We start from the raw sequence: 23371 nt of genomic DNA on the forward strand, positions 1-23371 counted from the left end.
GAATGTTGCATTCCCAAATGTAAAAATTTAAATAAAAAAAAGGGGGGGGGGGGGTGAATAACTAGTTATTTTCCAGGACATTTAGGTATTTGGCTTGCGCTCTATTATTGGAAAACTGGATTACACAATTCCAGGTTTTGCAGTAGCCCATGCATAACCTTACCTGAGAGACTGTGATCCCACATTTCTTGGCCAACTCTTCCTTGGCTTCCTCACTGGGGTACGGGTTGGAGAGGTGAGAGTAGAAGTACTCATTCAGCACCTCTGTGGCTTGCTTATTGAAATTGCGTCTCTTACGTCTGGGGACACAGTAAGTGGAGAAATCAGGCGAGTGTTTAATTGATATGAGATTAATAATTAGTGGAATAGTGCACCAGACCAGAATAAGACACCAAAATTAACTTCTAAATCGTAAAGAGAAACAAACACGCAGACACGCACCTGGCATCGAGGAAGCGAGAGCGAAGAATCATGACGGCCTCACAGGTGCTCTGCTTGAGCTGCATCTGGATAGAGCTGAACTTGCGGTGGATGATGGCCACCATGCGTTCGATCTCTTTGGGTGAGATAGGCCGTGTGCGGGACTGTTCCCTCAGCAGGTTCATCACGTGATTGGTGAACTCACTGCAGGCCTGTTATCAAACAGAATTGAGGATTGTTACATACGTACAAATACACAATACCGTTCAAAAGTTTGGTATCGGTACGAAATTAGTGCTGTCAAATCGATTAATCGTGATTAATCGCATCTAACATAAAAGTTTTTGTTTATATAATATATGTGCATTAGGAATATCAATTTACAGAAATTCCCATGATCAATCGTTGTTTAAATTACTGATCAATTAATCATTAGCCTTAATACTGCAATATGCGTCTACTGCAGTGGCATATAGCAACAGCATGACAGGGTGTGCAAATGCTGCTCAAAACGCCATGTTCCTCACCAAATGAATGAGAAGGGTTTTTAATCTAAATAAAGGCTGCGCTGACGAAACAAAGATAACGATAATACATAACGGTATACCAAGTTAAGTTTCTAACAGCAGCACTTTGTGTTTTCTCTTCGTAAATGTCTCCCTCGACGAAACTTAAAGGAAGCACATGTCTCAAAGTAATTTTGCTATCAGATAAGTTATCTTCTTTGCTCACTCGGGGGTACAGCTGCGTTTACCTGTCATGAATGCAGTGATGGACAGCTGTCTTTCCTCAATCAACTGGTTTTGATTTCATGTGCTTTCTCATTATGGTGGTGATATTACGATAACTCGGTTTCATTAAATCATTTGATCAAAAGTAATTACTTGGATGAAAATGATCTTACAAAATGTAATTCCAAACTTCGCAAGGTGATGATCAAATAAAATAAACTTGTTAAACACGCTCCACAGCACCACCCGGTGCATATAGTTCTAACTGCGAGTTTTAGTGCTTTATCATGGATTCACTGCATTTACGGCCAGCAAAGCAACATAGTAAAATTCGAATAGTATTTTTATTTTTCGAATATTAATTACAGGTCGAATATTCGACTATTTGTGCACACCCCTAAAAATTACTTAGTTAATAATCAAATATAACGAGTAATACAACGTGTCACCAATGCCGCCTCAGATACGTGCTTGTCAGTGTTATTATGTCCTGTTGTGGACGCGCTCATCCTGGAAAAAAAACACTTAAAAATGGCAACTGAACCCAATGAATTCACAACGATTTATTAAAATAGTGTTCTCATTAATGTTATGTAATATGACAGTCCCAATCATAGTTATTATTAGTCGTGCATTGCTGTTTGAACTGCACGAGCCACGAGCTGAATGAACACCGGTAATCTGGAGCACTTTGCTAGCGCGTTATTTAACTCAAAGAAACACATCCTATATGAGATTACTCAGATATATACAAAATAAACATATTACAAATTATATCTGCACAAAATGACGCAAATGTGCAAGTGAACTTGAACTAAGTTAACTTATACGTGCTATTCAGAATGTCATGTTGTGGACGCGCTCTTCCTGGAGCAACGCAATGAAACAACTAAACGGCAACTAAACACAGATAATTCACAATGTTATTACAATACTGTTCTCTTTATAATGTTATGTAATATGACAGTCCCAATCATAGTCATTATTAGTTGTACATCACTGTTTGAGCATCCTATATGAGATAAATCAGATATAGATAGGCCTGCACAAAATAAACACAATATTACAACTTACATTTGCACAAAACAAAAGGCTGTGAATGCACACGCAAACTTATAGTCAAGATAAAGGTGTAACTCTAGCTGTAAAATGGTCCCAAACATGAACATAACTCCGGCGGCACTTGCTTCATTTTTCCTCGTGTCTGCTTTACATGTTTCGTGGTTGAGCAGCACGAACACGCATGAACCTGCTTAATCAATGATCGCTAAGTTTTATCGATTAAATGTATTATTGACAATTAATCGATCGTTGATTAATCGTTAACATCCCTAATGTGCATATCTATATCTATCTCATATATATATATTATATATATATAAACAAAAACTTATTGTAGATGCGATTAATCACGATTAATGGATTTGACAGCACTATTCTGAATGTCTTCACTGTCACTTTCAATCAACTTAATGCATCCTATTAATTTCTTTCAAAGAAAAAAAAAAAATCTTACTGATTCCAAACTTTTGAAGGGTACTGCAAATATGTATATGAAATAAAACAGAACATTTCTAGAAAACATGCACAAGCCCACAAAAACTTTCTGAAATCAATTCATAAGGGCCAGGCAGGTGTCTGATTCTTACCTGTTCATATTTCTCTAGTTCGGAGTGGTAGATCTGGCGGATCTGTGCGAGTTTGGCTCTGTAGTCGGAGTGCTCGATGCTGCCGTCGTTGGGTGATCCTCCAGCTGCTGCTGCAGCTGCGGCAGCCGCCGCCGAGCCGCCTCCCTTCTCGGGCCCGGACACGCCCTCGGCCAGCAGCATGTTATCCAGACGCATGATCTGGGGGTCTGGGGGGTCCTCCTCCTGTACGCCTCTGATGCTCAGCACTGCAGGAGACAAAACAGAACAAAAGGGCCAATAAGATGGAGAAGTTCAAATTGAGCTTTCAGAAACTGGTCACATGACACCGTGTAGAATTAATGTCATTTCTTTCCCTATGCCACAGAAACTGATAGTACTTCCAAATTAGGAATGCAATTTGTGGCTCAGCCAGCAGAGGGCAGCATGGTACCTCAGTAGCAGGCTGGAGCACGAGGCACTGGTCCAATAATAGGAGAGCATGTGCTGTCACTATAAGCACAAGCAGCCATAAGTACACACCTCTCTGGCACTGAATTAAAACAAGACCTCTGTCAACTTCCTGCTATGGGCCCATCGCTCACACACCTATACCAGCACCCCATCTACACTCCTGTACATATGCACACATAGGGCTGGCCAGTGACTGAGAGCAAAGTGTAATAAAGATAACACAGAAATACATGAGCCAGAGGGTCTTTGTCTTTCCTCCAGAACAGTTTCACAAACCCTTAATGGTTTGCAAGACTGTGCTAGAAATGCCAGTGCCACTTTAATTAACATTAAAGGTCTTGTTTTTAAGTAAACGTGGAAAAAGTTCATTTAACTGTTCTTTCTGAAAGGTTAAAGGGATAGTTCATCTAAAAATGTACATTCTGCTATCATTTACTCACCCATATCATTCTAAATCTGAAAAGTTTTTTTTTTTTTGTGGGGAGGGGGAGATATTTAGCAGAATGTCTAATCTTCTATTTCTCTATAGCAAAACAGCCATAAACACCATTCACTTTCACTGTATGGGGGGAAAAAAAGCCTGGACACTCTGCTAAATGTTTCATTTTGAACTTCACACAAGAAAGAAAAGTCACAGGCATTTGGAACAACATGAGTGAATAAATGATAATTTACCAAACTATTAACATTACTCAAAGGAATATCTCAAAGTGCATTTGGAGCAGATATTTAGGTTGCGATTCATCTTTGAGTAGATCCAATAGTGCCTAGACTCCATTAGTGCATTGGGTTTGTTCTGTTTGTGAACCGAAAGAGCGAGAAACTTTCAAAACACAAACAGTGCAAATAAAAGGCCATTTGTTGGAAATGATCAGCATTACGTCTGTGGATGTTCTGTCTGTACCATCCCTGCTGAAATCAAAGCTGTATTTCCCATCCTCCCTTTAACTGATAACACATTTAATGACTTCAGCTCTTACCCTCCCCCAATAACGGCATAGAATTTGTTTCCAGCTCTCCCTCTTTTTTTTTTTCCCCCTCGTACTTTTGAAAACTTTTTCTTTCCCTTGGCAAGCGCTCTTTTTTTTCTTGTTCTCTCTTGCCCCTTCAGGGTCCCTCCACTCAGGTCCTCCCTCTTTCTTTCTCTCCAAGTCACATTCCATCTTTCATTTCTCCCCCTCTCCGAGCTCAGGAATGCAGCAGACCCAGCCGCCTGAACTAATGACCCCGATTCACCATCCCTCCCTCTTTCCCTCTCTTTACCTCGCTCTTTTTCAGCCAGCAAAACTCCCCAAAGTCAAACAAAAAGGAAGAACACTTTTTCAAAAGTACATTAAGTTTGACTCAAAGTGAATTCGCCGATAGGATTATTTCTGTGACTAACACCAACACTGTGTGAGCATACTGTTGTTTACATGCGCACTATGAAGAAAGCACAGTATTTATTTACTTCACAGGGACAATAGAGAATAACACTGTTGCACAAGATTTCATGCATTCATTCGACTCTCCCTAGTTAGGCTATATAACAAAAGACAAATTACATTTGAAATGAGATTTCCCCCCCCCCACCCCATTTTTATTAAAAAATTCAAACTCTACATTTTTATTCAAGCAGTAAATTAATAAACATTTAAATGAATATTATAATAAAAAAAGTGAAAAACAAATATGTTGACTTTTTTTTTTCATTTCTATTATACACAGTCATTCATTCTGATGGTAAATTATGTCAATAATTATTAAAATTATTATAGTAAAACAAAACAAAAAAGAAACAAATCTGCTGACAAATCAGTTTTTTTCTATTAAACTGTCATTCATTCTGTTGATAAATTATTTCAATAATTATTTTATTTATTATAATAAAATAAAATAAAAAAAACAAATCAGTTTTTTTTTTTTATTTCTATTAAACTGAGTCGTTAATCCTGGAGGTTAATTATTTCAATAATTATTTAAATTATTATTATTATAAAACAAAAGAGGGAAACAAATCTGTTGGCAATTTTATTTACATTTCTATTAAACACTGAGTCATTAATTCTGGTGGTAAATTATTACAATAATTATTTAAATTATTATAATGAAACAAAAGAGGAAAAACAAATCTATTAAATCTACAAATTTCTATTAAACTCTGAGTCTTTAATTCTGGTGGTAAATTATTTAAATATATATATGTAAATAAATATATATATATATATATATATATATATTTATTTACACACACATATATATATATATATATATATATATATTATTCAAAACTCTGAACTGTATCATGCATTCTAGTAATAAATTATTTCAATAATTTAAATTATTGTAAAACATTCTCAGCATTGCCACAAAGGGCGCTATAGTGCTCTGCCTCTCAGGTTTCCCTTTCTCGTCAACCATTTTCAAGTCGGAGCAACAGTTTGAAAACATCTGCTGAGAAAGCTAGTTACACTGTTGAACTAGTTACAATGTTTATAGCTAGATCACTGAATATCACATCAGGCTTAATTGTACCTTTAATATGACATCACTGTCCTGAAGTGCTGAGGTTTGTAACAAAATGTACGCTTGTACTTGTGTAGTGGGTGAGTCTGGCCTAAACTCTCAAAATACACCTCTGTTGTCCTGGATTGTGACCCAGACTCACCGCGCGTGTGTGTGTGTGTGTGTGTGTGTGTGTGTGTGTGTGTGTGTGTGTGTGTGTGTGTGTGTGTGTGTGTGTGTGTGAGTGAGTGTGTGTGAGTCTGATGGGTGAGGGGAGGGTCATTGTTTTTACGACCACAGCCCCACAATCAATAGAGTAAAATTTACCACCTCCCCAAAGAGTATCACCCACAATATCCATTACGAGCTCTGCCTCCAGCCGAATCCCTCAAGCACACAGCCTTTTCTTCAGCCTAATTATCTCAATTAAGCTGTGATTACTGATAATTACACAAATAACCCACAACATTCGGCACTAGATGATATGAACCCCTTTAAATTTCTAACACCCCCTTTATATTTCAATTTATTACCAACCTTGATTTTGAAACCCATAATAATGTATCCATGAATAAAGTGGCGATTTCGCTACGGCTGGATACGTTTTATAATAGCTTGTTGGTGGTAAACGCTTACAGCTAAATTCTGAATCCGGACCATATTAACCAGAAAAGCCACCGCATCTTAATGTTTGTACGGCTTTAAGAAGATTAATAAAGCCAGCCTGTTAAATCTTTCAATTAGCACACTTCATTAATACAAACACACCGCCATGCTAATGAGATAATGTACATTTTAATGCGCTGCATCTGTCCAAGTTGCACTAATATCCTTCCATTAAATTTATGAATGATCGACGCCAATGCACGCCCCTCCCGTCCGCGGGGAGGAATTCCCTCATTTGTGAAGGATCGGTGAAAACGAGCAGGAAGGAACGCAAAGGGGCCGAGTGGAAAAAGCCAGCAGACGTCCAGGCGTTAGCAGACAGAGCTGGCGAGTCATATGAAATATTCAGAGCGCCCAGCTGGGTTCGACTGCATACATAATCAGGCGCAGAACGTGGCCAGGTACGGCACAGGTGATGTGTTAAGCGCAGACAAAGGTATATTGTGTTCGCTGCTGGAAGCAGTACATTAATGCTGCCATTTTCGGTGCATTACTGGAGAAACAGTCCATCACGGCTGTGTTGGCTGCCTTTGCTCGGGCCTCGTCTGTCTTTTTCTCTGTACCTCTTAACGCATTCTCTCTCGTTCACCCTCCCTCCTCCTTTGGCTTGGGCCGCTCTCCCGTCATACCCCGCCTCCTTTTCTCTCCGTGCCCCCAGCCACCTCCCCCCATCCTCTGTTCTCCATTTCAGTCGAGTTCTCCATGTGAGCCGCAATCCCTCATGCTGTCAGCCCCCCCTCTACCGCTCTCTGTAGACAGACAGGATTAGCATTTTAATTGCATCAGCTCCCTTGGGTATTCTCAGCCTTTCACTGGGAGAGCGCGAGGGAGCAGAAGGGGGGAAGAGAAGGTAAGGAGAGAAAAGAGGAGAATTGTGGGGGGAAAACAGCGAAAGGGAGTCACAGGAGGAGATAAAATAGCAAGGAGGAGAGGAGAGATGGAAAAATAGAGGGGGCAGGGAGGCCGAGAAAGAGAGAACGGGAAAGGAAGGGTTTGGAAGAGTTGAAGATGATCACGGTGGGCTGCAAACGAGTGTGGGGCGACACTTAGGAAATGACAACGCTCTGACCGCAACAGCCAATAAATCAAAAGGAGGAAGGCGAACACGACGGGGGAGGGATCTGTGCACGCCGAAAAGCACGCCCACATGGACGCAAACAAACATGCTAACCTGAGAGCTAAGTGGGATGTAAATAAGGGGAATTTATCTTCAAAACACAAACGACTGCAGTGCCATTACAGTCGAAGTGAAATACGAGGGTCATTCCTACTTTGCAGTACATTTTTTCAGGTCCCCATCACACACGTCTTAATGTATTGTGCAAATACTATATATTCCTGGTGTTTCTTCATTTTATTCTTTCTCTAATCTATAAAAATATTCTAATATAGTTTTATTGGTGTCAATTTATACACTACCATTCAAAAGTTGTTTTAATACTCAGTAAGCATACATTAAATTGGTCAAAAGTGACAGTAAAGACATTTATAATGTTACAAAAGATTTCTATTTCAAATAAATTCAAATTAAATTTTTATTCATCAAAGGTATTTCCACAAAAATATTAGCAGCACAACCCCTTTCAAAATGAATAATAATAAATGTTTCTTGAGCAGCAAATCATCATATTAGAATGATTTCTGGAGGATCATGTGACACTGAAGACTGGAATAATCATGCTGACAATTCAGCTTTACCATCACAGGAATAAATTACATTTTATTACTGTATTTTTGCTGTTTTTTTACTATATTTTTGATCAAATAAATGCAGCCTTGGTGAGCTGAGGGGTATTCCAGAAAGCAAGGTTAACTTACAACTCTTGGTTAATTAACCCAAACCTTGCTTACTCCAAGTATGCTGATTCCAAAAACACGTCCGCCAACCCAGAAGTATGTTACCGGTTAACACACAAGATATTCTCCACAGAGCAACGAATCGATGATTCACCATGGAAACAGACGCTTCCTTCTTGTTTAATGGCGATTTACATAACCTACTTAGTGCACATCGCCATATTTAGTGATTGTGCAATCATTTTTTCAAACTTTTCATTAAATAAGTAATATTTATTCACTGACAAAAAGAATTATATTGTTTGTTTGATGCTAATTATTTAATAAGATATCACATGTATTTTACTATAGAAATTATAGCATAGAAAACATCCTGTTTTTATATATATATATATATATATATATATATATATATATATCAGTTGCTATGGCTACTTTCGCACTCAGGAACCTTTTCATAGTTCCTAGAACTATTGGCTGAAGTACCCGGATTTTCCCGTGTTCGCACCGCAGGAACTAGGAACGATTTTAGTTCTAGGAACTCATTTTTAACTAAATCAGCTCCTACTTCAGAGTAAGGTCTAATCCAGCACTATAGGAACTGTAAGTGTATGCTGACTGTTCAAACGCATGTCAAACACCGGCACCCGGCATTTTTAAAAAGCAGTGTAAACATATTTACTTCACGAACATGGAAAACAGCGATAACGGCATTTACCTGGTGGCTGCAGGATTGAGATCTTTTCTCCGCCTCGATGATATGCAATACTGAAGGTTATCATAGAAGATTTCATCTCTTAGCCCACTTTTTGCTCTTTCAGTCACGTAAATTATGAGTTTACATCCATCTCTGTTATCACGAAACCCACGACACACAACAAACACAGCTCCGATCACAGCATCCTCCATCCACCGGGTTTTAGCTTTTGTAAATGCCGCACTTAAAGACGGCGCTGTCGGCCGCTTTAGAGTTCCTATTCCCGGTGCAAATGCAACCAGGAACATAGACCGGGGAAGAAATTAGTTCTCGGGGAACTATCCTAGTGGCTAGTTCCTATAACTGAGTTCCTAGAACAATTAGGTGCGAAAACCCTTTTACTTACCCTGAAAGTTACCACCGTTTTTGGAACCAAAAGTTGAGGTTATCCGCTTACTTACTTTTAAACATTCCCAGGTATGTCACATAACCTGCTTTCTGGAATACCACCAGACTTCTTTTAAAAACATTTTAAAAAATCTTACTGACAGTAATGTACGTTTTTTTTTTTTTCCACATCCTCAATATCAATTTTCATTTTGTTAACTTTTGTAATATTCCTCTAACTGATTGAGGTATTAGTTGGTGATAAAGTGACCGAAATCAACATTAAAAAAAAAAAAAAAAAATTGAACTCAAGATGACCCTCCCACATAAGCTCACTGCAAGACCCTCACATCTTGATTTGGTTAGGCACTCTGTTCATTAAGTGCCTGAGCTTGACAAAATCATATTTCTGAAACTTCTATAGAAATGCTTTCTGAAATTACAACACTTGCATATTTAACTTGGAGTTGAAATTGTGCTGCATAACAGAAATAACAATCCAAGAAAACGCAGAGCAAATAAAAATGTAAGTCACATTTCAACTGCAGATCCAGACACAACTCAACGCGAGTTCTTTATGAAGACCTGCAGCTGTGTTGTAGGTAAAAGCTAGAAAGAGAGCCCAAAATAAGCACTAACTTATTTTACACAGACAGCACCAGCGCTGAAAACAACCTAAAAAACAGGCTTATGGACAGCCAGTGCACAGTGCTGGTAAGCTATAAGGGTTAATGGTTCAGATAAAATGGACAAAATCACTTAAGCAACTTAACCTGACTCAAACAAAATGAGGAAGGGAATCATGCCACATGACCAGAGACGTTCAATCCCAGAAACCAAAAGAAAACAAATGTGCAACAGTGCAGAAAAATGTGTTGAAGGACAGTTATGGCAAGATTTGTGTCAGGTTTCTCTGGAAAAACTATGAGAGGAGGGCATATTGTGCAAGTGCCAAGGTGGTATAAATCCACCAGTAAGTTCCTGTTGTAAGCAGCTCAGGTTAAGCAGCGTCTGTGGGGCCTATTTAGCGGCGCCCAGTGGCACGCACCTGGTGGCTCATCCTCTGACATGCGTGCACACAGGTCCGTTCACGCCCTGTGAGGAGCGGCCATTGGTCAGCGTCAACAGAGGAGGATGTGATTAGGGTGTGAACAGCGCTCCTACCTTAGGCAAACACGCCGTCTGCTCTAACTTGTCATTTATCAGCTCTTAATTAACTCACCTAGCATTTCATAGACCCGAGCGGCAGAACAACAAGCTTCGCTAGGCACGCAGGGACCGGTCAAACAAGATCACGCAGGTGAGAACACACACCATCCCACCTCCGCCAGCTCGACACGGTCAGGTGAAACACAGCACTGGGGACAAAAGAAGCCTCTGCGGATGACTTCACTCTGGGAGGAAGAGGAGGAGGAAGAAGGCTGTTGCTGTGGCGATTCGTCCTACCGACACGCCTCCCTCTCGCCCGCTCCCCGGCTCATCAGCGCAGCTGCCTCCTGTGCTAATTAGCACCGCCTCTTAAGGAGCTCCTAAAGACCTTGTGAAAAATGAACGCTCATTTGAGAGGTCGTTAATTTGCACTGTTATGCAAATTAGGTGGCAATTAAGCAATAGATCAGAGGAGCAGCTCCCATTTATAACGAGCGAACGAGAAATATGACAGAGGCAAACAGGGCCGGGGAGAGTAGCGGCTGGCTGCACTGAGGGGGAGTGTAAACTAACCTTAGCTGACAGACAGACAGAAAGACAGTGCACTGCATTGTACCATGTGTACAGGTGAATGGCACAGCATGTTCAAGTAAGAATACGAGACTGCTACAGCTGCAGCGCTGGAGTCTGAAGCATTCAACTGCATCACCAAATGCTCTTCATGCAACCATAAAACTACATTTTTAATGTAATTTTTCACCCTTTTTATTATTAATAGGAGAGTGAAGAGAGGATGGGAAATGTTGAAAGAAAGGAGGAGGAATAGGTGCACTCTAAAAAATCTTGGGTAATTTTTTCTACCCAAATCCTAGGTTGAGCCTTTTGGGTCATCATTTTTTCAGTGTTTGGCTAGTTTTTGTATTAACCAGCTCCTGGGCTAGACATTAAAATCCAGTGTCTGGGTAGTTTATGTGTTACCCAGATCCTGGGTCAGACATAACAACCCAGGAGTTGAGTTATTTATCATGGGCTTTTTGCAGCCTCTTCAGGAGAGAGCAAATTGGTGCATGTCTTCAGTAAAATACAGGTTTGTGTACATTATATTTTATCTATAAATTCATTATTGTGCTGCTGTATATTATTTAATTTTATGCAAAGGGGACGCGATGTGAGTCACCTACACGAGTGTCACATCGGTCTTTTCACGTGATGAAAACGCCTGATGCCTTGCATAAAATGTTATGATTTTATTCAAAAAGATACAGAATATAAATACTTAGGATGTTAAAATATGTTCTCAGAACTATACACTGATTGTTTTTGGACAGGTTATGGAGTCAGTCACAGCATATTTCGGCCACAAGTGAAACGCAGGGCGGTGGTCTGTGTCCCCCTGCTGAACACGATATAAGCTCCGGCACGAGATCCAGCGCCATTACGGTGGAAACGAGACAACAGAGATTGGTCGATTACACTTGAAGTACTTCTAAATGTTTCATTTTAAAGCTTAAATGTTGGTATTAAAAATGATATCAAATATTCTACACTGTAAAATATGGTTGATAATAAAGGAATTATACCAGTGGTTGTGTGGAGTATTAAAAAAAAAAAAAAAAAAAAAAAGTGTAGAGGATTTAAGTTAATCACATTAATTTATGTATAAAGTAAAAAAAATAAGCTAGTATTATAGTAAAAATGAATCAACTCCTTATGATGGGTTAAATCAACCCATTATGTTGAGTTAAATAAACAACCCAATTTGCTGGGTAAAATTAACCCAACATGTGTTCTGTCCTATATTTACCCAGCTCTTGGGTTGTTTTTAACCCAGTGTTTTTTTAGAGTGTTATGACGCAAACCAGATTCAAACTTGCGCTTTCTGCATGACCACCACAGCTCAATGTCGGAGCATGGCTGCCACCATCATTTCAAAATGCCTATGCAAAAGTTGTAACCCCATCGCTAGAATGTTGTAGGTGGTTGCCAGGGTGTTGCTATGCGGTTAATAAGGTGTTCTGAGTGATTTTACACATGTTATGCAGTTGCAAAAGTAATTTAGATGGTTGCTTACTGGCCCAAGTCAAAAGAAGCTCAATGATAGTCTGGTCCTTAAATATGGTCTTTTTCAATGTACATTAGTTAGGGCTGGGCGTTATGATGATATATATCGTTTACCACGGTACAAAATGTCTATCGTTAGAGATTCTGCTATATTGTGTATTATGTAACAAATAACTAACCTTGGTGAGCATAAGAGACTTTTTAAAAAAACACTTAAGTCCAGGGATTTTTTTTTTTTCACTCCTTTTTTAATTGTAATACGTTACTCTGCTTTAAAAAAAATAATATCGCACCAATATCGAAGGTATCATTCAAGTCTGTAGTGCAATTGGTTTAGGACGTGTTACTCATCGAAGGTTAATACTTGGGGTAAGAGGTTTGTTCAAATCCCTAACCCTACAATTGAGCCTTAGCAACCACCACTAACTAGCTGTGTGTCCATCTTAACCTACATTATAGAGTGAGTCTGTATTAACACCTCTGCGTGAGACAAACAGATTATTGTAGCTTAACAAAAGGCCAATGCCTCAATCTAAATGGTATGCATAGAAACTCGAAACTCCCTCCCTCGAGAGAAGCTTAAAGAGAGAGGAGCTCGAAGCAAACTCTGACAGATAACCCCTGCTCAAATCCCTTCTCCAGTGCTCTAGATTAGTCACAGACTGCAGTGAGGACCTCACACAGGGATGGAAGCCTCCCATCAATTGTAATTAATCCTTAATTAGTCTGGATTAGGTGTTGGGCTCTGACTCTCTCCCACCCCACCAAAGCCACGCCAGCTAATGTAATCCAGCTGAGGCCACATTTACATATCTTTAATTAAAGAGACATGGGCTTCTTTCAAACACTGCTCCCTAGACCAGCAAACTAAGGGACATCTCCATGAGTTTTGACACACTGCAGCTAAACACGGCTGTCGCTCCTCTTTTGAGTGCTTAATCCTGACAAAAGTAATGGTGTTTAAGAGAGCGAAAACTACATTCTACTGAACTGAATTCTGATCCTAAAAGTTCAGTTAGTGACTGACAAAATTTGTCCACATGGCACTTAAAAATAGAAATACAACATTTTTAAATAGTATTGTGATATGTGGTCATAATTGTTTATTTTTTATGTATGTTAGGGGTGTAACGGTACACATATTCATCCTGAACCGCCACGGTGCGGATGACACGGTTCGGTGCAATACTATCAGTAACAGGCAATTCACAATCCAATCCAGAAGGGGGCACGCATGGTAATGCAACGCTGTTTGCTAACTGCCACAACAGGAAAAAGCACAGAAGAACAGATAATCTCTGCATAGATATGTTTACATGTAATCTCTCAACCAGTGTTTCAACCACGGAAAAACATCAATAAAACAGCTTAAGAATAATATCTCACATAGCATTACATTTACCTCAGGCAAGTCGTTTACTGTCCACAGCATGTTAGTTCACTGAAGAAATTAACTCTTCACTGAATATATGCACTATATTAGCTTACATAATCATTATGTTTACTTTACCTGTTAGTAATGTCTTAATTATTTAATACATGTCTAAATAAATTTGTCATGAAAACAAGTTATGACATACTTCAGAGTACAAAAATAATGGAAAAACAATTTTTATAATTAGATTTAGAAGTTAATGCAAAACCTGCCTTATGTACAATTTACATGTTTTTTTTTTTTTTTAATTTGAGTGTTGATTAATATATATAAAAATAAATAGCAACTGAATTTAACAGTTTGGGCTGTTGTTAATTGTCGTTATTGCTGAGATAGATTTTTTTATCCTTAAGAAAATGTTAATTTTACACCCTTAATATATATACACACTTTACTATGACTAACCAGTTACTTTTTTGCTTAATTTAAAAAGTGATCTATAGACCTGGAAAATCATGTAAATTAAAATCTTTTAACTCCATTGGCATTTTTTACTTTAAAAAAAAAAAAAAAAAAAAAAAAAAATTCTAGTTACGCCAAGCTCTACATTTTTTTTTAATCGGGTGGAAATTATGACTAAAAAAATAATCTTATAAATGTTTATCCAATGGGCCCTTTGAATATTGTTGTGAACAATGGGAGGCAATGGAGTCAAAAAGGTCGAGAACCACTGGTCTATAATGCTAATGCTTAATATGATTTCCCCCCATATTTACATCCCTGGTTACGTCAGTAGAAAAGTTGCTGCAGACACATGCAAAGCATAAAATTACTGCATTTTGATGAAATGAGAACATCACGCACTGATTGTGCACAATAGGACCAGGCACAATCATTTAGTAAATAGGGTCAATTAAGATTTCATGTCATCTTCAAATTGCATTTTCCAATAAATTAAACTATTAAAGCACAGGAAGTACTTGGCCGATCAACTCAAAGGGCCTGGACGAATTTAAAACGTTTCCTTGCATTCAAAAGTGCACCATCCAATTTTGCTCATCCAGTCCTGAGAAAAGGCTCGATTCCTCAAGGAGCAACGTAATGAGAAGAAAGACGCTCAGCCCACACAGCATTAGGACGAAGCAGAGCGTTCGAGGTGACGCTCCCCCCCCCCCACCATTCTGGACCTTGTGATGGGGGGAAGGGGGGGCGCCTGTCAGGGCCAGGGGTCTGTGTGATATTAGCCGTCTGCCAATCCGGCGTGGGGAATGGACACAGAGTAATTACTGCTGCTCTTACTGCCTCATCAATCTCTCTCTATCGCTGTCTCTCTCTCTCCCCCCTTCACACTCTATCTTTCTCACTCCTAGAACAGAGGAGAGAAAAACAGATTGAGTGACAGAGCGCCACACAAGAAATGTCGAATGAAATAGGGCCCACTACCAAATGATGATGTTCGGGAGGCTAGTTTTATGTTTGGCTGCTATAAGAATGTTAAAAATAGTCATTTTTGCCAATTATACTGAGGCCAGGTTGAACGCTTTAGTCACGGTGTGCAAACGTTTGGTTTGTTAGAGTAACTGTTAGGCTGAGTTCAACTATATTGCAGTTTATTTAAGTTGTAAAAAGTCTCACACTTCACTGGCTCCTTTACCCATAGGCCTGCAGGCTCTGCCTCGTAAAATGAGTCTGAGATTTCCAACATCTCATAAAATTTTACAAGAGGGTTCAAATTAAGGTCTTTCAAAAATGAATGATAATTAAAAAGCCTTAATTAGGTCTCTGACTGACCAGACTGTGAAACCAGAGTTGTGTAGATTATACAGGCTGGTTATAAAACACGGATTTGAGTCCATTTTTCAGAACCAGATGGGCTTGTTGTGGAACTACATGCATCTGCATGGAAACCATCTACAAGTTTTACATGATAGCTTGATGGCAGAGTTTTCCAGTAATTGGAAAGGCATTTGTTGTTGCCAAACTGTTTGAGCAATTTGAATGATTTGCTACTTAAAGTGACATGAATTAGTTACCAATCTTAACAAAACTTCACCTGACATCTCCAAACCATGCATCATGTAAAACAATGTGTTAAAACGACCACTAACTGCACTTAGGCAAGTTTATATGTCTGAACATTGGCCAGCTGGAATTTAAAACTTTTCTTATGTGGTCTTGCTAGTAATTAGAAAACAACTACAAGAAAAGAAAAAAAATTAGAAAAGTACTACAAGAGACCAGAAATGATTATTTCATGGAAACTGGAAAAATACTGGAAACGCAGTCCAAGACAAGACACATCATAACTCACCAGTGCGCTGGAGGGGTTCTGGACATTTTGTCCTTTTAAAGCCTATTAGACATGGTTTTATAAACCATTAACCACATGAAAACAAGTTCAGACATTAAAAAATAAAGCTCATATTTAATTCATGCAGTGCTAGGTTTATTTGAGGACATGGCATTCTTAGTTCTGCCAAATCATTTATTTGTTTCTGGGATTTTAATAGCACAAATGCACTGAGAGTAAAGTTGACCTGGCCGGTTCTTCTGGTAGGTACTCCACAAACATCACATGACTTCACTATTATGAGCTATTAGCAAGGGAGTTAACAGCTATTGAAGTGCCAAGAGATTCAACCATTAAACCTTCTGCAACATTAATTCAGAATTCAAGATTTTAAGCTGAATGGTACATTTTGGTTCCATAAGTGAAGGACACAAAAGGAAGTGCATTTGGGTAACCTGCAGTCTGACATGATAATCTAAAACTACATTGTTCTTTTCTGTTAATAATTGACCATGCAATTTTTTGACATTATATTGAGAGATGACAAAAATTTTTGTTCCTTTAAAAAATATATTTTTTACACAACAGCACTATGTAAGTGAACTGCCAACACGTTTTCCCCCTTTGTACGTATGTTGAGATCTGAGACCACTAGTTAAAATAGTTCTTTTTTTTCTATATTATATTAGCTACAATTGAAAAGTAGATTTAGAAAATTAACCTGAATTTCAGAATGCCCTTGTATTCTTCTGAAGTTTGGGTAAAACCTGGAGTTATCTGCAATAACTTGAGAATGATCCAAAAAGCATCTTGTACTTTCTTATAGGCTGCACAATAAATCGCAATTACCATGAAATCGTGCTTAAACCGATTTGGCTTAGTGCGAATATGAAATCCCAAAGGCTGTGATTATTATTTATGCGCAGCTTGTCAATGAAGCATGGCTCTGTGATCAGTAGTAAATGCTGCTCCATCTGAAAACACTATGAGTCTGAGTTGCTTATAACGTGCATTTGAAAAAAGCAACACATCTTTCCAAGCATGAGAAGCATTTGTGCATATTATGAAATATTCTATACAGTGATAAAGGCTATGTCGATTAGCACTGCATTATAAATATACTTTATTGTCATGAAAATACCTGAGAAGTCTTGAAGAACTCAGATAAACCATATATTGTCATAGTCATGTGTTTATCAGTCATGTTTAATCAAAGTGTTTCAATCTTCTGTTTATTCAGCTACAGCGATAGTGTGATGCCCATAGGGATTTCCTGGAATGACGTGCGTTAAATTGTACTTCTGCAGGGCATGTTTGGAGTTTCTACGTGAGAGCGTCATCTGGCTTTCAGATCGAGTAGCATTTACTACTGATCACAGAGCCGTGCTTCACTGAGAAGCTGCGCATTTATATATTTAAAAAAAAAAAAAAAAAAACGCAGCCTTTGCCAAATCGTGTGCGGTTTAATTTCGATTAATCATGCAGCCCTACTTTCATATTACTTTTGCATTCCTTTTACATAATATTTCTTTGTTTCAATTTTTTTTTTCAACTTTAATTTGCGAATTAAAAAAAACAGTTTGAATCTCAGAAAGTCACTGTGGTCTCTTGATCACACTGTATAAACATTTCAACCTAAAATCTTGATGGTGGAGAGAAAAAAAAAAAATGTTCATGTCCATGTTTCTTGTCAACTACCTATAATATTATAGGATAAGCTTCATTTACAATTCAAAAACCTGTAAAAACAGAACGTACAAAAGCATGTGACCTCTGTGATGAGCTGGGCAGCCAGAACAAAAGTCAGGGTGCTGAAAAGGGTGAGAATCAACTTGCTGCAACCATTTTTTTTTTTTTTTTTTTTTTTAAGTTGATGGGGGAGGGACAAGACCGAAGAGACAATTGGCTCAGAAACCTCATCTCTCTCTTAATTTGTTTCTAAGGAGATTAATTAACAAATCTTACATTTCACGCGCATGAAGTTTATGTTAAACAGATGGGGATATTCGAGGGGGGGGGGGGGGGGGGGGGGGGGGGTTAGTGTGACTTGCATTTGAGCAGAACATTTCCTTAACAATAAAAAACAATCTTCCCAACTGCAGCAGCACTCCGAGGAATTCAATGCCCCTCCCCCACTCTCCCCTAACCCTCCCCTCCACCTCCATTACCATATCAAAGCCCCGAGTTCAGAGCAAGACTTCTCTTTCAAGAATGGAAGCAAGGCATCAGGAGGGAGGAGGAGGAGGAGAGGACAAGACCGCAGCGGCAGGGAAAGGCCTGAGCTCCAGCTCGCTTTTATCCCTGCTGTTCGGTGTAGGAGAGAGAGAGAGAGACAGAGGCAGACACACCGAGACTGTAGAAAACAGATGTAAAGACTACTGATCAGCACTACAATCATGTGCAGTAGAGGAGGCTGCCTTCTTTAATTCACATTCCAGAGGCAGGAGATAAAAGCAGCGGGGAGTCTTGGAGAAAAACAGTGCAGGTATATATATATATTATATATATAGCTGGGAAGGGGGTGGGGGACATGCTGATCACAATGATGGACGCCATCCACCACACAAGTACAAACAGAGCTAAGGCCTGTTCAGATGAAGTCCAAGCAGATTGTAAAGCAAAACAATACATCTCTATGAACTCTATCGTCCAGAGTGTGAAATATTGTACTGCGACAACCCTGTGTTTTTATTCAAATGCTAAACTGACTTTTGTAAACGTTTAGATCTCACCAAATCAATACCATAGATAAGAATTGTAAGGAATCACATTCTACTTAGCGTTTGTGTTTTTTTTCTTTCATTTTATTATTGCACAACAAAAAAAAACCAACAACAAAAAAAAACACATACAATGAATAAGACTAAGCATTATTCCTACTAGGAATATTTTGATAATCGAATAGTTGGCCGATTATTTCTTCGATTAATCAGATAAGAAATTTTTATTATTTTTTTTTTATTGACAAAACACTATTTCACATCCTGCCCCATGCTGTCCTTCAGCATTCAACTAGCGGAAGGTTTCTGTGCACAGTGGGCAGACATGACTAATCGATAATGACATTCGTTGTCGATGATTTTTATTATTATTGATTATTATTGGATTTTAATTCCTACAATAATACAAGAATGTTAATGTTTACAAAACTGTTGCCATCAATTTTGGATACAAAATTCTGTAACTTTACTTAAAGCCTTTATGTATAATGCATTATAAAACTATTTTTAATGCACTAACTATGCACCTTACAATGCATTGTATAGTCTCATAAATACTTGTAACCACAGTTATTATTCATTATAATACACCTTTATAATGCATTACAAAGGCTTTAAGTAAAAATTCCCAAAATTCCTTAATTTCCCAAATGGTCTGAATTTTCCTAAATGTTTTTGGTTTTTAAATTACATTAAATTAACTTTATTAAAATAATCGCCAGTGAACAGCAGCGCAAGAAATGCTTTAATATTAGTATTTTTTATATAGTATTTTATAATTTGTATTTTTGTATTTCGCAGGATCGATGTAGAACAGGTAACATTATGAAAACCATCTGGCTCCATTTTTCTATATGACATTTTTTGTTACTTATACTTTTTGTTAATATATTTAGAAAAAATCATATAGATATCAGATATGTACGGAGGCCCGCACATGACATGCAGGAAAACAAAGTAAATTTAGTAGATTTCCTACTTTGTTCTCACGATTTACTAATTCCCTCAATTTATTAAATCGTGCACACAATTTAGCCTACTCTTTTTTTCCTGCATGTCATGTGCAGGACTCCGGAGATATGAGATATTAAAAAATAAATAAAAAAATAAAATAAAAAATATAATACATATAAATAGATTGTGGACTCCTATATTTATTGCGAATAAAAAATAATTTTAGTTTTGGTGCAAAAAAATTAATTTTGTCGCAATGAAATTGCCATAAACAGGTGTTAACAGCAAAACCACGGCTCAGATCAGACAGTAATGGCCTTGCTCCTGTCATCTAGTAAATCAGCTCATTTACGCCGGAGTCTTCAGGGTAAAACACGAATTCTAGATTAAGTTTGGCGATAACCGAAGTGATATATGGAAAAATTCTGACCATTAACTTCGCCTGTCTGCACTGCCGACAACACCTTCCATTTAGTGCTGCATTTCTCCCCGGCCCTTTCTCCACTGGCAGGCTAAATGTGAAAATCAAAGTGAATGACATTAGGTAAATAAGACAGCAGGTTGCCTTGGCAACAGGGACAACCCCCGATACCCATTCCTCTAGCCTACCCTTTACTTGCATCCAATTATAGGAAAGTAAGACTGGGTTATTGACAGATTGCCACAAACAGACCGCTGCACATCATTTTTGCACTGTAATTCCACATGAGCATGCTTGTTACAGAACCTGAGATGGATTCAAGCTGCAGGATATGACAGGAAAGAAACGAGAGAAACCATGGCACAAAGACAACGCCAACACCTCCATAAATATTTAATCATTTGTCAGCCTCTCGTTTGAGGGGAGAAAGCTGCAGATCTGCCAGAAAACTGACCACTGTGCATCTTCGAGTTAAGATGCGAGAGCCGTTACCTGTTTGGACTGGGATGGTTTGTGTGCACGGGGTTCACAATGAGAAACATAACATACAAAGCAACAATGAGAGTAAAGCAAATACACTTGTTGCTAGTTCAAAGCTTTGAAATGCATTCAAGTGAGATTTCACACAATGTAAACACCGAATCCATTGCTATGACACTTAATGATTGCAGTGGGCGATACAATAAGACACCTGGAAAGCCCGGAGGAACGCTACTGACGCTAAAAAAAGAGCATGGGGGACACAATAAATTCAGTCTGATGATTATTAAACACCTGTCTCTGCATATGGTCAATGCCGAATCAATACAGAGTAATGAAAAAGATCTACTCGAAATGTGGGAGCGCGGCTTGAAGACACAAACCTACACAGAAGTTCTGCATTGGTGGAGTAAGCGAACGACTTACCAGTTTTTTCTTTGATCTCGCATAAAACACTGAAGAGAGCCGGCTTCATCCTGTGGCAGTTCAGTGCGTGTTTTCTGTAAGAGAGAAGGAATGTGTTAGAGAGAGACTGATTAGATTTCATTTCAAACAGTGAAAGACCGACATATCGACCAGTATTTGGCCATTTTAACTTTATTGGCATCTGTCGAACGCTGTGCCCAATTAACAAAATGCCCTTCTGTCGGTTCTGAAATCTACCAATAGTCTCGTCAATGAGAAATAAACATGCATTGTAGGCTATTGATAGAGCCATTTATTTACATACTTTGCGTATGTGTGTTATTTTAGTGCCCGATTGACTAAAATTATTCAAATAAGGTCATGGCACAAACGCTTCCACAAAAATGTTCCAAATGCAATTTTCAAAGTGCAGTTCCCCATCTTGTGTGTCTGACTATCACAATCTGGCATACTTTACAGCATCTCTACAACACTTGTCTTGATATATGGGCAGTTATAATGCTTTTCTACATCATTTCATCATCATTTGATGAGCTACTGCTGCCACGATCAATAGAAAACATTCACAGGTCCATTTACTGCTTGCATTTTGCACCTGATTAATGTATGTTTTTGAATTAGCCCAATAATGTTTTCACATTTTTTTGTGAATTTTGAGTATATGAAGAGTTCCATTACAAAAACCTCTAAGTCTATCTGACATCTTTTCTTTTAAATTAGCATTTTTTAATCAGGCTCCTATGTTTATGTTCAGTAATTTCACTTTAATGGCAATGAAAAGGTTATTAGTGAGTTATTGACATGCCTTAGTTTCAAAAATGTCACTTTAGTCAATTCATTGACTATTTTGTTGCAAAACCAGCTAAGCCCATGTGTGCTTTTTTCGCAAAAACCTCTAAGTCACAACAAGACATAGTAAAACGTTGTGTTTACTTGCTACTTCTGAAATCATGTCAATTTGCGTCTTCCGATTGGTTCTTCTGTGGACTTCAGCATTCTTCAGGCTTTTGCTGACAAAGGGAAGTGGCGTTTATCGCTTTCTGCCAACGAACCGGTATTTCTGAATAGACTAACGCTGGGATTTAGTGGATTTGAAGCGAAAGTATTTGATGAATGTATACTATGTGCATCTGAACTCTTCATATATATCATGTAATATAAGTATTAATCTTATTCACCATCCTTTTTACATATATCATGCTCTCTAGATATTGGTTGAGCATTTATTTCAAAATACTAACAACATAAGTCTCCTTTTTAGAGAATCATTAATGACTGATTCTCAAATTAATGATTGAAGTCTCAAATTAAAGCACACATCATCTCGCTGCCAAACAAACCAGAGGATTTATGGTTATTGAAGACATACCAGCAACCTTTAACATTCGCCGCTGAATATGATCACAATCACAGGTGCAAACATCTACTCAAGAATCAATCAAGATGTAATGGACACACTAAGACTCGGGTCTTTTAAAAAGCTCAGTGTCTGTAGATTGAGAAGATACAGCAGCAGTCTCGGATCACTCCAGCTAAATGAGAGTAACTGACACATGGTCCTCATTTGTCTTCAGGGAAAAGCATTCCACCCTTTAATGGTATTATCCAGCCCTTTTTACACCCCGAACGTGCTTAATTTATTGAGCAGGTCTGGAGAATATCAAAACAAGTGAGGACCCTCTGTCTCGCAGAGGAAACATTCTTCTCAAAGCCAGAATCATATGTGCTAAATCCAATCATCGATCATTTCAGGGCAGTCTCCCATCAGCAAACTTTATTTCCAGGCTCGGTAAGCTCTGATGCCTGGGAAGCTTATCTACACGCAGCCAGATTTCAGCGCTACTGTATTAGAGAGCAGATGAAGCATGCTTTCCAGGAGCATCGTTAACCCCTAAACAAATGCCAATAATCAAGGTTTTCTCATTAAAGCTGTCCAACTAACAGCTGGGATTAACATGAGCAAGCAAACTGATAAACCCACAAATCACGTGACATACATGTGCCACTTCAGTATAGCATATCAAAAGATGCATGGCATTTCGTTAAAATTTGCTGCTACAAAGCACTCCAACTAGCCTGAATAATCTTTCATAAGAAAGTCCTAAACTGAACACCACAACACTTGCGGCCTAATATTGCAGTTGGCTGCAACTAAACAAAGTTAGAATGTTTCCCTTTTGCTCCAAGGCAAACAGATAACGTGGGAAATCCCAA

The 23371-nt window shown here is 38.4% G+C and overlaps 1 protein-coding gene across 5 annotated transcripts in view; it reads right to left on the reverse strand.

Annotated features, from left to right (window-relative positions):
* Positions 1 to 23371, reverse strand: part of pbx4 (pre-B-cell leukemia transcription factor 4) — a 46888-nt gene that overhangs the window by 16262 nt on the left and 7255 nt on the right. For all 5 annotated transcript variants that reach the window (XM_051886128.1, XM_051886124.1, XM_051886125.1 and 2 more), the window contains 4 exons: positions 21158 to 21231; positions 2801 to 3045; positions 442 to 632; positions 164 to 299 (listed from right to left, as the gene is read on the reverse strand). In XM_051886128.1, the coding sequence (XP_051742088.1) occupies positions 164 to 299; positions 442 to 632; positions 2801 to 3045; positions 21158 to 21231 (646 nt within the window). The remainder of the gene's footprint in view (positions 1 to 163; positions 300 to 441; positions 633 to 2800; positions 3046 to 21157; positions 21232 to 23371) is intronic.

The sequence above is a fragment of the Ctenopharyngodon idella genome, chromosome 3 (genome assembly GCF_019924925.1).
Source record: "Ctenopharyngodon idella isolate HZGC_01 chromosome 3, HZGC01, whole genome shotgun sequence".
In the NCBI taxonomy this organism is placed as follows: domain Eukaryota; kingdom Metazoa; phylum Chordata; class Actinopteri; order Cypriniformes; family Xenocyprididae; genus Ctenopharyngodon; species Ctenopharyngodon idella.